The sequence below is a fragment of the Phocoena sinus genome, chromosome 16, assembly GCF_008692025.1.
Source record: "Phocoena sinus isolate mPhoSin1 chromosome 16, mPhoSin1.pri, whole genome shotgun sequence".
NCBI lineage: Eukaryota > Metazoa > Chordata > Mammalia > Artiodactyla > Phocoenidae > Phocoena > Phocoena sinus.
In genome coordinates, this window is record NC_045778.1 from 58,760,666 (window position 1) to 58,772,645 (window position 11,980).

General features: G+C 46.6%; 1 protein-coding gene across 11 annotated transcripts in view; it reads left to right on the forward strand.

Moving 5' to 3' along the window:
- Positions 1-11,980, forward strand: part of GBF1 (golgi brefeldin A resistant guanine nucleotide exchange factor 1) — a 126,301-nt gene that overhangs the window by 92,700 nt on the left and 21,621 nt on the right. For 6 of the 11 annotated variants that reach the window (XM_032607820.1, XM_032607830.1, XM_032607821.1 and 3 more), the window contains 7 exons: positions 3,717-3,835; positions 4,364-4,472; positions 4,986-5,046; positions 6,518-6,572; positions 10,326-10,473; positions 10,812-11,035; positions 11,558-11,726. In XM_032607820.1, the coding sequence (XP_032463711.1) occupies positions 3,717-3,835; positions 4,364-4,472; positions 4,986-5,046; positions 6,518-6,572; positions 10,326-10,473; positions 10,812-11,035; positions 11,558-11,726 (885 nt within the window). The remainder of the gene's footprint in view (positions 1-3,716; positions 3,836-4,363; positions 4,473-4,985; positions 5,047-6,517; positions 6,573-10,325; positions 10,474-10,811; positions 11,036-11,557; positions 11,727-11,980) is intronic. The other 5 variants (XM_032607829.1, XM_032607822.1, XM_032607823.1 and 2 more) reach the window with 1 other exon arrangement.

Sequence of the window (11,980 nt, forward strand, 5' to 3'; positions counted from 1 at the left end):
GGGTCTTCTTTGCTGTGTGTGGGCTTTCTCTAGTTGCAGCGGGCGGCAGCTACTCTTCGTTTCGGTGCGCGGGTTCCTCATTGCGGTGCGCGGGCTTCACATTGCGGTGGCTTCTCTTGTTGCGGAGCACAGGTACTAGGCACGCGGGCTTCAGTAGCTGTGGCTCGAAGGCTGTAGAGCGCAGGCTCAGTAGTTGTGGTGCACGGGCTTAGTTGCTCCGTGGCATGTGGAATCTTCCCGGACCAGGGCTCAAACCCGTGTGTCTCGCATTGACAGGAGGATTCTTAACCCCTGTGCTACTAGGGAAACCCCAAGCCATTATTAATAATGCTGAAATAAGCAACCTTGTTCATATGTCTTTATTATTCATTTTCCTTTTGTATGACAGATTCCTGAACTTGAAATTTCTGGTTTAAAGGCCATGTGCAAATTACATTTTTATATGTACTACCAGTTTGCTTTCCCAAAAGATTAAAATCATTTGCACGTCCAACAGTAAGGTTTGAGAGTTTCCATTTCCCCATTCTGTCACCAGCACTGATTATTATCGATATTCTTTATTTGTGCTAATTTGATGGGTGAAAACTGGTATTTTGTTGTTTTTATTTCCTTGAGCCTGAACATTTGAATTTATTCTCCTTTGCCTATTATTTTATTGAGTTGTTTTTGTTTTTCTTATCAATTTGTAGTTCTTTGTATAGTGTTTATTAACCCATTGTCTATCACAGTATTACAAATATTTTCTTCCAATCTAGTCCAGATATTTTATCCAGTCTGTTTATCTCTGAATTTGTTTATGGTGTCTTTTTTGGATTCCTTTATAGTTGGTTTTGTCACTTAGAATACCGATTTTTTTTTCCCCTATTGTCTGCCCATGTGCAAGGGTGAGGAACATAGAACACAGGCAGCTGTCCTTGTTTCTAAGTAAGGAGATAGGAAAAGAGGAAGCTCAGGCTGTAGCTAGCAAGAAAGGAAAATGACCTTCAGTTGAAGGCAAGAAAACCCTTTATCTTTTCTAGAAAGTTGGATTTGCTTAGTTGAAGCATTCAGGATTGGGAGCAGGTATCCTGGGTGCCAGCTAGGTTCTCTAGGTGCACGAGCTTCTCCAGGCACCCTAGTCCTAGCTTCATACTTCTCCTAAGCAAAAATCAGGCCCAGCTACTTACAGCCTTGCCCTGAGCACCACCTGCAGGTCATCTCTCTTCACGGCCTCCAGCAGCTGCCCTCGGTGCCGTTTCCCTCTGCTCTTTTTTTTTTTTTTTTTTTTTTTTTTTTTCCCTCTGCTCTTTTGTCAGTGTTACTCTCTCCCCCTTCTGGGGTTGGCAGACAAGCTGGTCATTGGAGACCTCAGGCCAGCTGGTCACTGGAGTTTCCTGTGGTGGGAAAAGAGAGTGCTGGAGGTGGTGATTGCATTGGGCATGAGAATAGGAACGGGAAGGAGTGTATGGAAGCCAGAAGGTAAAGGAGATGAGATTGGCAGATTTCCCTGTAGTCTTCTCCAGGGTGGCCAGGAAAGGAGGAGATTCTAAAGAAGGGGTCCTGGGGAAGACAAGGTCTGTTAAGTTAGCCACCTTCTGTTTAGGCTGCCCTTCTGGAAGGAACTGCCTTCCACCTCTCAGCCCTGTGACCCAAGGAGTCTAGGGTTATTTTAGATCCTACTCCAAAGACCAGCCTTTTGTTTGGCCCCACACAGCTGCCAGATCAGGATTTGTGCCTCTGATTGCCTGGCTTATGAGGCCCTGCCTGTAGTTCTAAGGACCTGTCACTTGTACCTACCTTTTTAGAAAATTAACTTTGCTACTTCATTCAAGCTCAGAGGATAAGAGCTACAAAAAGATCAGTAGCGCTTAAACCTCTTTACCTAGGGAGACTACTGAAAGAGGAGACGAAATAGACCCCCAGGAGTTGGGAGCAAGGCTGCCATTCACTAGGAACTCTGAAACACTACACAGCACTGAGAAGGTCCTGGATTTCCCGAACAAGGAAGGGTCCTTCTGTGGACCCTGGAGGCCTGAATAAAGGACCCTGTCCAGCAGGGCTGTGAGAGAGGACTCAGGCAACAGCCTTGAGAGTATAGGATTTTCTGTGTTGATTGGGAGAAATATGGAGAGTTGGTGTGATAGAAGGAGCTGGGTCACCTCCTATACTGTAGATCATCATGAAATTGGCTTCCTTCTGCATGACCTCTAAAGTAGCCGCTCGTGATACTGAGTAGTGGCATGCAGTAAACAGGGCAAAGAGAGTCTGACTAGGTGTCAGAGACTAACCAGGACAGAAGAGAAGAAAGAAAACAAATGAAAACCTCTCACAATTGATAAAAGTTTTCTGGCTCATTGTGGCAAGAGAAATGTTCTGGTTTCTCAGCCATCTGCTGAGCTTCAAACTCAGGAACTCCATTAATTTCAGGTACCAAGAAAGAGAAAATGGTAAGAATTTCTTCTAATTCCCACACTTAAAACTAGGAGCTTCTCCTAGCTTACACCATGCCACCTCTGGAGCATTTTTCTCTGTCACTCACAAAGCTTTGTCACGTCCCTATCTTTTTTTTCCTACTTTTGCTCCCCTTTCAAGAACAATCCAGGCAGTTCAGCAGGACCCTTGTAAGCCTTGATGGAGGTCACTTTGGCTACTCCTTGTAGATATTTATTTATTATAAATTTATTTATTTTATTTTATTTGTTTATTTTTGGCTACATCGGGTCTTCGTTGCTGCATGCGGGCTTTCCCTAGTTGCGGCGAGCGGAGGCTACTCTTTGTTGCGGTGCAACAACATTCCAAAAGCAATCAGAGGGAGATGTGTTGAAAGAGAACATCTGAAAAGAGAAAGGCTGCAACCTTGGCATTCAAAGCTCTGGCCCTACTTGGCCCTTTCTCTGGGCCAAAACCTCAGATTTCCAGGCCCTTCCTCTATGAAATGAGTAGCTTTACCCCAGTGATTTCCAAAGTGTGGTCCCCTGACCAGCAGCATTAACTTTACCTGGAATCTTGTTAGAAATGCAAATTCTCAGGTCCCGCACTAGACCTACTAAATCAAAAATTCTGGGAGTGGGACCAGCAATTTCCTTTTTTTTTTTTCTTTCTACAAATTTATTATTTATTTTACTTATTCACTCTTGGCTGTGTTGGGTCTTCATTGCTGCATGCAGGCTTTTTCTAGTTGCAGTGAGCGGGGGCCACTCTTCATTGCGGTGCGCATGTTTCTCATTGAGGTGCGCGTGCTTCTCATCGCAGTGGCTTCTCTTGTTGAGGAGCATGGGCCCTAGGCGCGTGGGCTTCAGTAGTTGTGGTACGTGGGCTCAGTAGTTGTGGCTCACGGGCTCTAGAGTGCAGGCTCAGTAGTTGTGGCACACGGGCTTAGTTGCTCCACGGCATGTGGGATCTTCCCAGACCAGAGATTGAACCTGTGTCCCCTGCATTGGCAGGTGGACTCTTAACCACTGTGCCACTGGGGAAGTCCCAGCAATTTCTATTTTTAACAGGCCCTCCAAGCGATTCTGATATATGTTTAAGTTTGAGAACCACTTTTACACAGTGGAGTTTGTGCCGAGATGCTTATTAAAGCCAGTTATGGGCAAAAATTCTCAGGTAGCTCAGGAAGCCATGGGTTAGGGAATTGGGAGAGGAGAAAACCAAAAGTCTCTCAAAACAGTCTCTAGACAGGATGTCTTGACTTTTCTGTCTCTCCTCTACACATCTTTTCTTTTTTGTTGGAGCAGATCCCACCCATGAGGGCACGGCAGAGGGCATGGAGAACACGGCAGATGCTGTCACCCATGCCCGTTTTGTGGGCACAGATCCTGCCAGCGATGAGGTTGTCCTGATGAAAATCCTTCAGGTAAATGGAGGGGAAGAGCAAATAGGCTAATGGCCAGGAGCTGGTGCCTCTGGCTCTACCTGCCGGAGCCTGATGGCAGCTTGAAGCTATGTTCTGACTCCACTGGGGCTTAGAGAGCTACTTTGTTTCCAAACAAGCAGCTCTGGTACCCGAAGTAAAAGCTTTTTCTAAGGAAAATAATTAAAAGCCTTAAATGAATTGATATCAAATACCAGAACCCTTAATAGGCTTGTACCTCTGGCAGACTGTGTCTGTGCCATCCATCTGTTGGGCTTGTGGGCTAGGGCTGGAATGAGTGCTGAACTATGTTGGGGTCATGCAGAGTAAAGACACAGTTCCTAAGACAAGCTCCTGGGAGACCCCCCACCAAACTGAAGCAAGGTCAGCTCTTGCTAACCTCTTTCTCACCCCTGAGTGCTTCCGTAGGAGACTTAGAGAAACAGGAGGCAGCTTCTCTCCCCTCATGTACACCCTTCTTCACCCAGCCTGCCATGTTTATCATGGTCTCTCCTTTTTTTTTCCTGGTAGGTACTGCGGACTCTGTTGCTGACCCCAGTAGGTGCCCACCTAACCAATGAATCTGTGTGTGAGATTATGCAGTCTTGCTTCCGGATCTGCTTTGAAATGAGGCTCAGTGGTAGGTGCTTGAATACTGGGCCCTTCACCATTCCTGGGGCCAGTATCTGTGAGTATGAATACAGGAGGCTGTCTCTCAGTCCCAGAGAGATGGAAAACTCATGACTTCTCCATCACCTACCTTGTGGAGCCATAGGGATCTAGGAGTCTCTGTACTTGACAATTTGTTGTGCAGCTAGAATAGAGACCTTAGCTTTTTGTGCCAGGGCAGGAATTGGGCTGGATCCCAGAATGACTCAGCCCAGAACCAAATCTCCCTCCCTTGAGGTTTCTGGGATTGACACCAGCCTGCAACCCCTGAGAACACATCATTGCTCCCCCTTTTTATCCTGACTCAGTAGTGTCATCTAGTGGGCCAGTGATATTCTGGCTGCCAGGCTGAGCTGGAGCTGGTTTTAATAAGTTTGGTATAATCCTTAGTAAACAAGGTTTGGAGGGGAGTCTGCTCTGAGAAGCCTCCTGATAATAGCACGGCAAGTAATGACACCTGTGTTATTTGTTTTTGCCTGTGCAGAGTTATTGAGAAAATCCGCAGAGCACACTCTCGTAGACATGGTGCAGCTGCTCTTCACAAGGTAAACCTGCTGCTGTTTGCTTCAGCCCGGCTGCCCAGGCCTCTTGAGCCTGCTTGCTTCCACACAGCCACTTCAGGGACCTGGCCAACCCCACAGCCACATCAGAGGCCATTGAGATTATGGATGGGCGTGGTTCTCTAGGACCAGGGTTACCAAGCGAGGGAGAAAGAGGAGGGAGCTGGCTTGGCCTCAGGGGGAAGCAGAGGGTTATTTGATCTAGGCTGACAGAACTTCTGCTTCCCAAACTTGTGTCTGTTTCTGTGCAGGTAGCAGCTGGGAAAGGGAACCCAGAGAGGAAGCCAAACTCAAGGGAGCCTGGAACAGGTTGCTGAGCTCCCAGAGCTCAGCCCGATTTCTGTAAGGAAGGACCAAGTCTAGAGTGACCAACAATCCTGGTTTGCCCGACTGTCCCAATTTTAGCAGTGAAAGTCCCTCATCCCCACAAACCAAAACAGTTGTTACCTCGTCAAGACCCTCAAATTAGGGCCTAGGAGACCTTTTCATACTATGCCTAACACCCTGTTTTCTGTACTTCCTTTGAGTAGACTAACTTTGAGAAGAGCTGAGGCGAGGGTTTTACAGCTTCCCCTAGGGGATATTGATAATGGAAGAGGTTATGCATGTGTTTGGGCAAGGGTTTATATGAGAAATCAGTATACTGTGAACCTAAGATTGCTTTTAAAAATAGTCTATTAGGAGGGCTTCCCTGGTGGCGCAGCGGTTGAGAGTCCCCCTGCCAATGCAGGGGACGCGGGTTCATGTTTTGGTCCGGGAAGATCCCACATGCCGCGGAGCGGCTGGGCCCATGAGCCATGGCCGCTGAGCCTGCGTGTCTGGAGCCTGTGCTCCGCAACGGGAGAGGCCACAGCAGTGAGAGGCCCGCGTACCGCAAAAAAAAAAAAAAAAAAAAAAGTCTATTAGGGACTTCCCTGGCGGTCCAGTGATTAACACTCTGTACTGCCAGTGCAGGAGGCATGGGTAATAATCCTTATTATCTACAGACTAGATCTGCCTCTGGACCCTGCTGCAAGTTGTTTCTTACTTCTCAGGTTCAAATTTACTAATTTCAAAACTTCCACCTGCCTTTTACTTCTCACCCTATGCCCAGTCTCCTGGGGTTTTGATAGACTGCCCTTTCCCCATATCATGGCTTTCAGCAATACTTGCTTAGTGAATACAAGCAGAAAGGAGTCAGTTTAAAGATGAAAAGAGCCTCCACACTCCAAGGGTACTTAGTCACCTTTCCCTCATGACTACCTTCTTTTTTAGAAAGTATCTGTGTCACAGGTCCCTCAATTTCTGTGGCTCTTCAGTGAAGCTCCAAAAAGAGTGAAATTAGCCTGCTTCTTTTCCTAGCTTTTCCTAAGAGATAGCATGCTCTGGCCCAGAGCATCTTTGGGCTGTGGCTGGCATGGAGGGGAAGATTTGTTATTATCCTTAATTACAGTCCATGGGATTTTCTATCTTACAGGTTACCTCAGTTTAAAGAAGAACCCAAGAACTATGTGGGGACCAACATGAAGAAGGTATGACCTGCTATCCCTCATCCAAACCTCGATCTCCCAAATTCTGTACTATAGAGATTTTCCTGGATACCCTTGCTTAGGAAAAACATACTTTCGCCTAGACAGGTTTGCTTGGAATCTAGAAATAGCTATTGCTCCTTTACCAAGAAATTTATTCTTTCCCAGGTACCTCTCCTTCCCCAACCTTTCCTTTCCAGCCTATATTTGTTGACCCACCATGTAAGCTAGTGAGCCAGTCCTTCATGGAAACTGGGTAAGGCCCATCAGGCTGGGCTGAAAATGTATGTTGATAAAGGTGAAATTCCTGCCATCCCCTCAGGGCCCAGTCTTACCAGCAGGTAGGAGGCCTAGAGAGGCTATACCTCAAATCCCATCCTAATACTGGATTAGACTGGGCTCATGCTTGGGCTAGCCTCTGTTGACAAGATAAATCAAGTCTGACTCCAGATCAGAAGGTTCTCAAACTGCTAGGAGAAGAATGGTGTTCAGAAGAACGGCCTCTTTCTATCTTGAAGTGAAGCCCTGGACTTCACAGGCCTCTGATGAGGATTCTGCTTGCAGCCCTAAGAGGTTCTGCCCTTGGAGATGACCCTTGGCTGTTTGGTGCATGCACATAACCTTCCCCTTTCCCCTGCCATCCATCCCCATTCCTGCCCTGTGCCTTGTTGGTGTGTGTTTGAGTTTATTTCACTCTGCTTAAATCGTTCGTTTGCCTGTCTTTCACAGATTTCTCCATGTCTCCTCAACAAACTGGAGCTAAGTAGTGGGGAGCAGACCAAAGCCCTGAACCAGTTAGAGAGGGTACTACTCTTTAAGAACCTCAAGGTCTCTCTCCCTCTCCCTCTTCCTCTCCCTCTCCCTCTCCTTACCCCCTTTTCATTTATTTATTTAAATGTGTATTTTTTATATGTAACATCTGGGTCCCATATCCACTGTGTAGAGCACAATTTACCCCTCCCTAGTAACACAGCACGGCTTTGGAAGAGCTGCATGTGTTTGTAACTTTGCAGTGTTGGGAATTTTCGTGGGGCATCTGGCTGCCTGAAGGCAGAAGGAAGCCTTGAACTGATAATACGTTATGTAGTAAGCCTAGAAAGAGAGCCTGGGTCCTGCTGACGTCTTGTGGGGGGGCTTAATATCTACCATTTCTAGGGGAACTATGAGGAACTGTCAAACAAGACCCTTCCCTTTTCTGCCCTCTCCCTGTCTCAGAGCTGGCATTAGAAAGCTTAAGCACAGTCCTTGATTCTAGCTGGATGCCTGAACTTGGTTTTGAGGGAAAGGGTAGTCTGTCTAGTTGGGGTCATTTTTTTCTTGGTTACCATTAAAGGTGTCATTCTAAGGTTTAGGACTCTAGATGGATGAAAAGGAGCCAGGTCCCAGGTTAGCCCAGGACACTAGCAATACTTTGGGATCTGCAAAGGTGACCTCTGTCCTTTAGAAGTAAGGGAACTTAAAACGGAGGTGCAAGCTAAAGATTACCCTAATCTGCATATCCTTGCTTTAGGAAGAAGAGGGAGAGAAGGAGGTATGGGCTATCTAAGCTCTCATAACAGTTTGCATGCTAGAGGTGTGGCTGTGGACATCCAGGTCATTGAAGATAAAAAGAACTGTGTGTGTTTTGCGTGTGTGTGTGTGCACTAGACAGTCCATAGGCCTGTGTTTTCTTTGCATGCCTTGTCTCAAGTTTCATTTGTGTGCTTGCCTAGTCTCAAGTTGCAGCTCTCTTCAGTGGCTACCCACCATTTTGCCATGATTATTAACCTAGGACCTGCCCTTTCTTTATAAATCTTATATTGTCCTTTGGAAATAAAAAGTTATACGGATAAGGTGATGTAGAGTTTCATGAACTGCTCGCTCCTCCCCCGCCCACCTTAGGATCTTAGAACAGGGAGCACAGCTATACTTTTAAAGGACTGAGACACTTGTAAGAACTGGCAGCCTCTCAACTCCTATTCCATCCAGGAGGCAGAGAGCATTCATTGAAATGATCAGGTTAGAGCTACCTCTGCAGAGGATAGAGAAGAAAACAGGAAGGACCGATCCTAGTGTGGGATGGAATCTCAATGACTGGGCTTCTCCATGGAAGTAGGACTACCTGGAATTCCTGATATTGGGGAGCCACCTGGAGAGAAAAGATATTTCACACAAGTCAGTCCAGATGTGAGTGCCATTTGGAGCTCAGTGACAGTGTCCAGTTTAAACCAGGAGGTTCCTCTTTTCTCACATTGATCTCTTGGACTTCTGGCCTATCTGCATGTTTAACTGACTCTTACCCCCAGAACTTTCTTTTGGGCTTCAGTGGTTTCTGGAGGGAGCATCCTGGTTCCTGCTTAACCACAGTGCTCAGAGCACTTGAAGCTCTATTCTAGGCATATGACTGGTGGCATTTTGGAGATGCAGGGACAAAAAGTGTAAATCCAATGTGAGGCTGTTGCTATGTTACTAAGAGCTGGAGGTGGGGCTCAGCTGTTGGGCCTGTCTCCTTTATGGGTGGAGATATGAGTATGGAAGGAAGAATTATGTAGTTTCTAAGCAAAGGATCAAAGGTTGTCCAGATTCTGGAGGGCTTGGGGGAGGAAGAGGGGCTTATCCTTCAAATAGCAGAAGGAATTGAATAGGCCAAGGATAATATGGGTATTTTCAGCTTTTAGAAAGAGGCAGGGAGAAAAATTGTTTCTACTCTCTTTTAGAGTCATTCTCATGGTTCCTAGAAGAGAATTGCTGTTGCCCATTCCAGGAATTGTCTATCAATCTAGGACTAGTTTGATATAACTGTAGAAGGACTGGATGCAAACTGTAATTGAGAAGGTATCAGGATTAAGAAAATGAAATGGGCTTAAACAAAGTAGCTGTGAACTTAGGGTGGAGAAAATGCATGAAAACCTATACCCTAAGGTAGTCAGTAGGTGATAAAGATTTTGCTTTGTGACTAAAAGGAAGCTATAGGAGTAAAGATTTTCCTTTGTGACTAAAAGGAAGCTATAGGAGAGAGAGAAATGCAGCAAGAGGAAGGGAAATGGAATAGAGCAAGAGTCCAAGAAATCAGTAGCCTTACCATCTGAAAGCAGTGAGAAGGACAGGAGGTCTCATTTATATACCAAAGTTGGGAGCAGCAGAGAGCAGAGCAGCAGCATGACATGATCTTTCATCCTTAACTCCACAAATCAACTGGGATGCCACTCCTTCCTTAATTCCAAGGAATGAACCTTTCTTTCACCAATTTGATGTAGACATTCCACAGTAAGGGATATGGTTAGGATCTAGGCCCAGTTCATGAAGTAATAGGAAAGCTAAGAGTTTGGCTGGGAAGGAGTAGACTCTCACGGCTGGATAAGAACTAGGAGTAGGAGGCTACTATGCAGGTAGTTGAGGAGGAAGGCCCAGGGATCCAGGGCCTGAAGATCTGCAGCTTTGGGCAAAGGACCCCCTGCCCTTAGCTTTCAGGACTGAGGATTGCCACCCAGTATTCAGGGAAGCAGAGTGATGTATGAGGGCTGGCCTTATCAATGACCAGCCTAAAACCAGAATGTCACCTTCCACTTGGAGGCTCTCAGGCTGACCTTTAAAGTGGCAAGAGTAGAAGGCAAGTTAGAGGAGTAGGAATGTGCTCTGAATGGTCTAGATTCTTACTGTGGCACAGATGTGGGGTATAGGCTATTTTCTAGGGACCAGTAGGACTAAAAGAAGGGAGATTTCTAGGGATACAATCTTAATTTGAATACCAGTGCTAATGAGGTGTGATATTTCCAGCTGAAAATGAGAGCAGGAGGCATGAGTGATTCATCTAAGTGGAAGAAACAGAAGAGATCTCCCCGACCCCCCCACCATATGACCAAAGTCACACCAGGTTCAGAGCTGCCCACCCCCAGTGGAACCACCTTATCCTCTAACCTCACTGGTGAGTACCCTGAGTTGCTTCTTCTGATTAGAATAGATAGAAGAAAAGTTCCTTCCTCTCTCAGGAATTTTGACATTGAAGACCAACTGATTGAGGGGCTGTGGTCTTTATACTGAGAGCAAAAAGGGAAAACTCTAGGTCAGATCAAACTGTGACCATTTAGCAATTCACAGTGACTTAAGGTTGTTCTCCTTCCAGTGGGACTCTGACTACTTTAGAGACCAAGCATATGCAGAAATTAATATGCAGTCTAGGAAAAACAAACAAACGGTACCATGGAAGGTATGTGTTTCCCACAGGGTCTCTTTTCTTCAAGCCTCACTCACTTTGCTTGGCAGGTAGCATGCCCTTCATAGATGTACCCACTCCCATCTCCTCTGCAAGTTCAGAAGCTGCCTCAGCAGTGGTCAGCCCCTCTACAGACAGTGGCCTGGAGTTCTCCTCCCAGACCACCTCCAAAGAGGACCTCACTGACCTGGAGCAACCTGGCTCTCCAGGGTACAGCACAGTTGCAGAGCCTGGCAGCAGCGAGCTAGGGGTTCCTGAGCAACCTGACCCCCAGGTACGGCTTTGATTTCTAAAGACCCCTGTCTAGTCTTCTGCTGTGGAATTGGCTTGATCCTTTGGCTCTTTATCCAGGCCTTGGCTCAAAAGAAGGTTGGGGCAGGAGGTTCTTCCCTGTTTGCTAGAATTAGCTGTGCTACCTAGAAAAACCACAGCATTACTCACTGTGAGAGGTAGTTCACAGGATTTTCAAGCTGTGCATACGTGCAGTACTTGGCAAAGGTGAGGATGCTGGCCATGGCTTTTTCTGGAAGTTAATGATCTAAATCCAAGCTCCTGAGGGCCTCTGTTGCCTCTGGGGTTCTAGTCACTGTAGGTCACTGATGCCTCAGGTGATGTTTTCTGAGTCCTTCATCGTACTCCTTCCCTGAACCATCTTGCATTGATTCACAGCCCACTGAGCTGGCCCTACACCTGTAGTCCATTAGAAACACTTGGAGGACAGATACTTAAGAGAAATAAGTTCCCAATTGCTCTTGCCTCATCTCTTTTCCTGTATCCTCCCCACTACTGGTCATAGCAGGAAGGGGCCCATGTGGAAAAGGCCCAATCAACATCCGTGGAATCCATCCCTGAAGTATTAGAGGAGTGCACATCTCCTGCTGACCACTCTGACTCTGCTTCTGTCCATGACATGGATTACGTCAACCCCCGGGGTGTGCGCTTTACACAGTCCTCTCAGAAAGAAGGTGAGTACTCTCAGGCAGGCTCTTCCCCCATCCTACCCACTAAGCTGTCTGAGCCTAAACCATCTTAGACCCAAGGTGTCTGCTGGTCCAAGTCCTATGCCATTTTCTAGTCAAGAAATGGAATCAAGCAAGAGGACTGTTGGATGGAGCCCTTCCCTAACTTACACAGAGAGGGAGTTTGGTGGACAATAGGAAGTGAGAGGGAAGAATAGAAAGCTTGGGACTTTTAACAGAAAGGGGGGATCATCAATTCT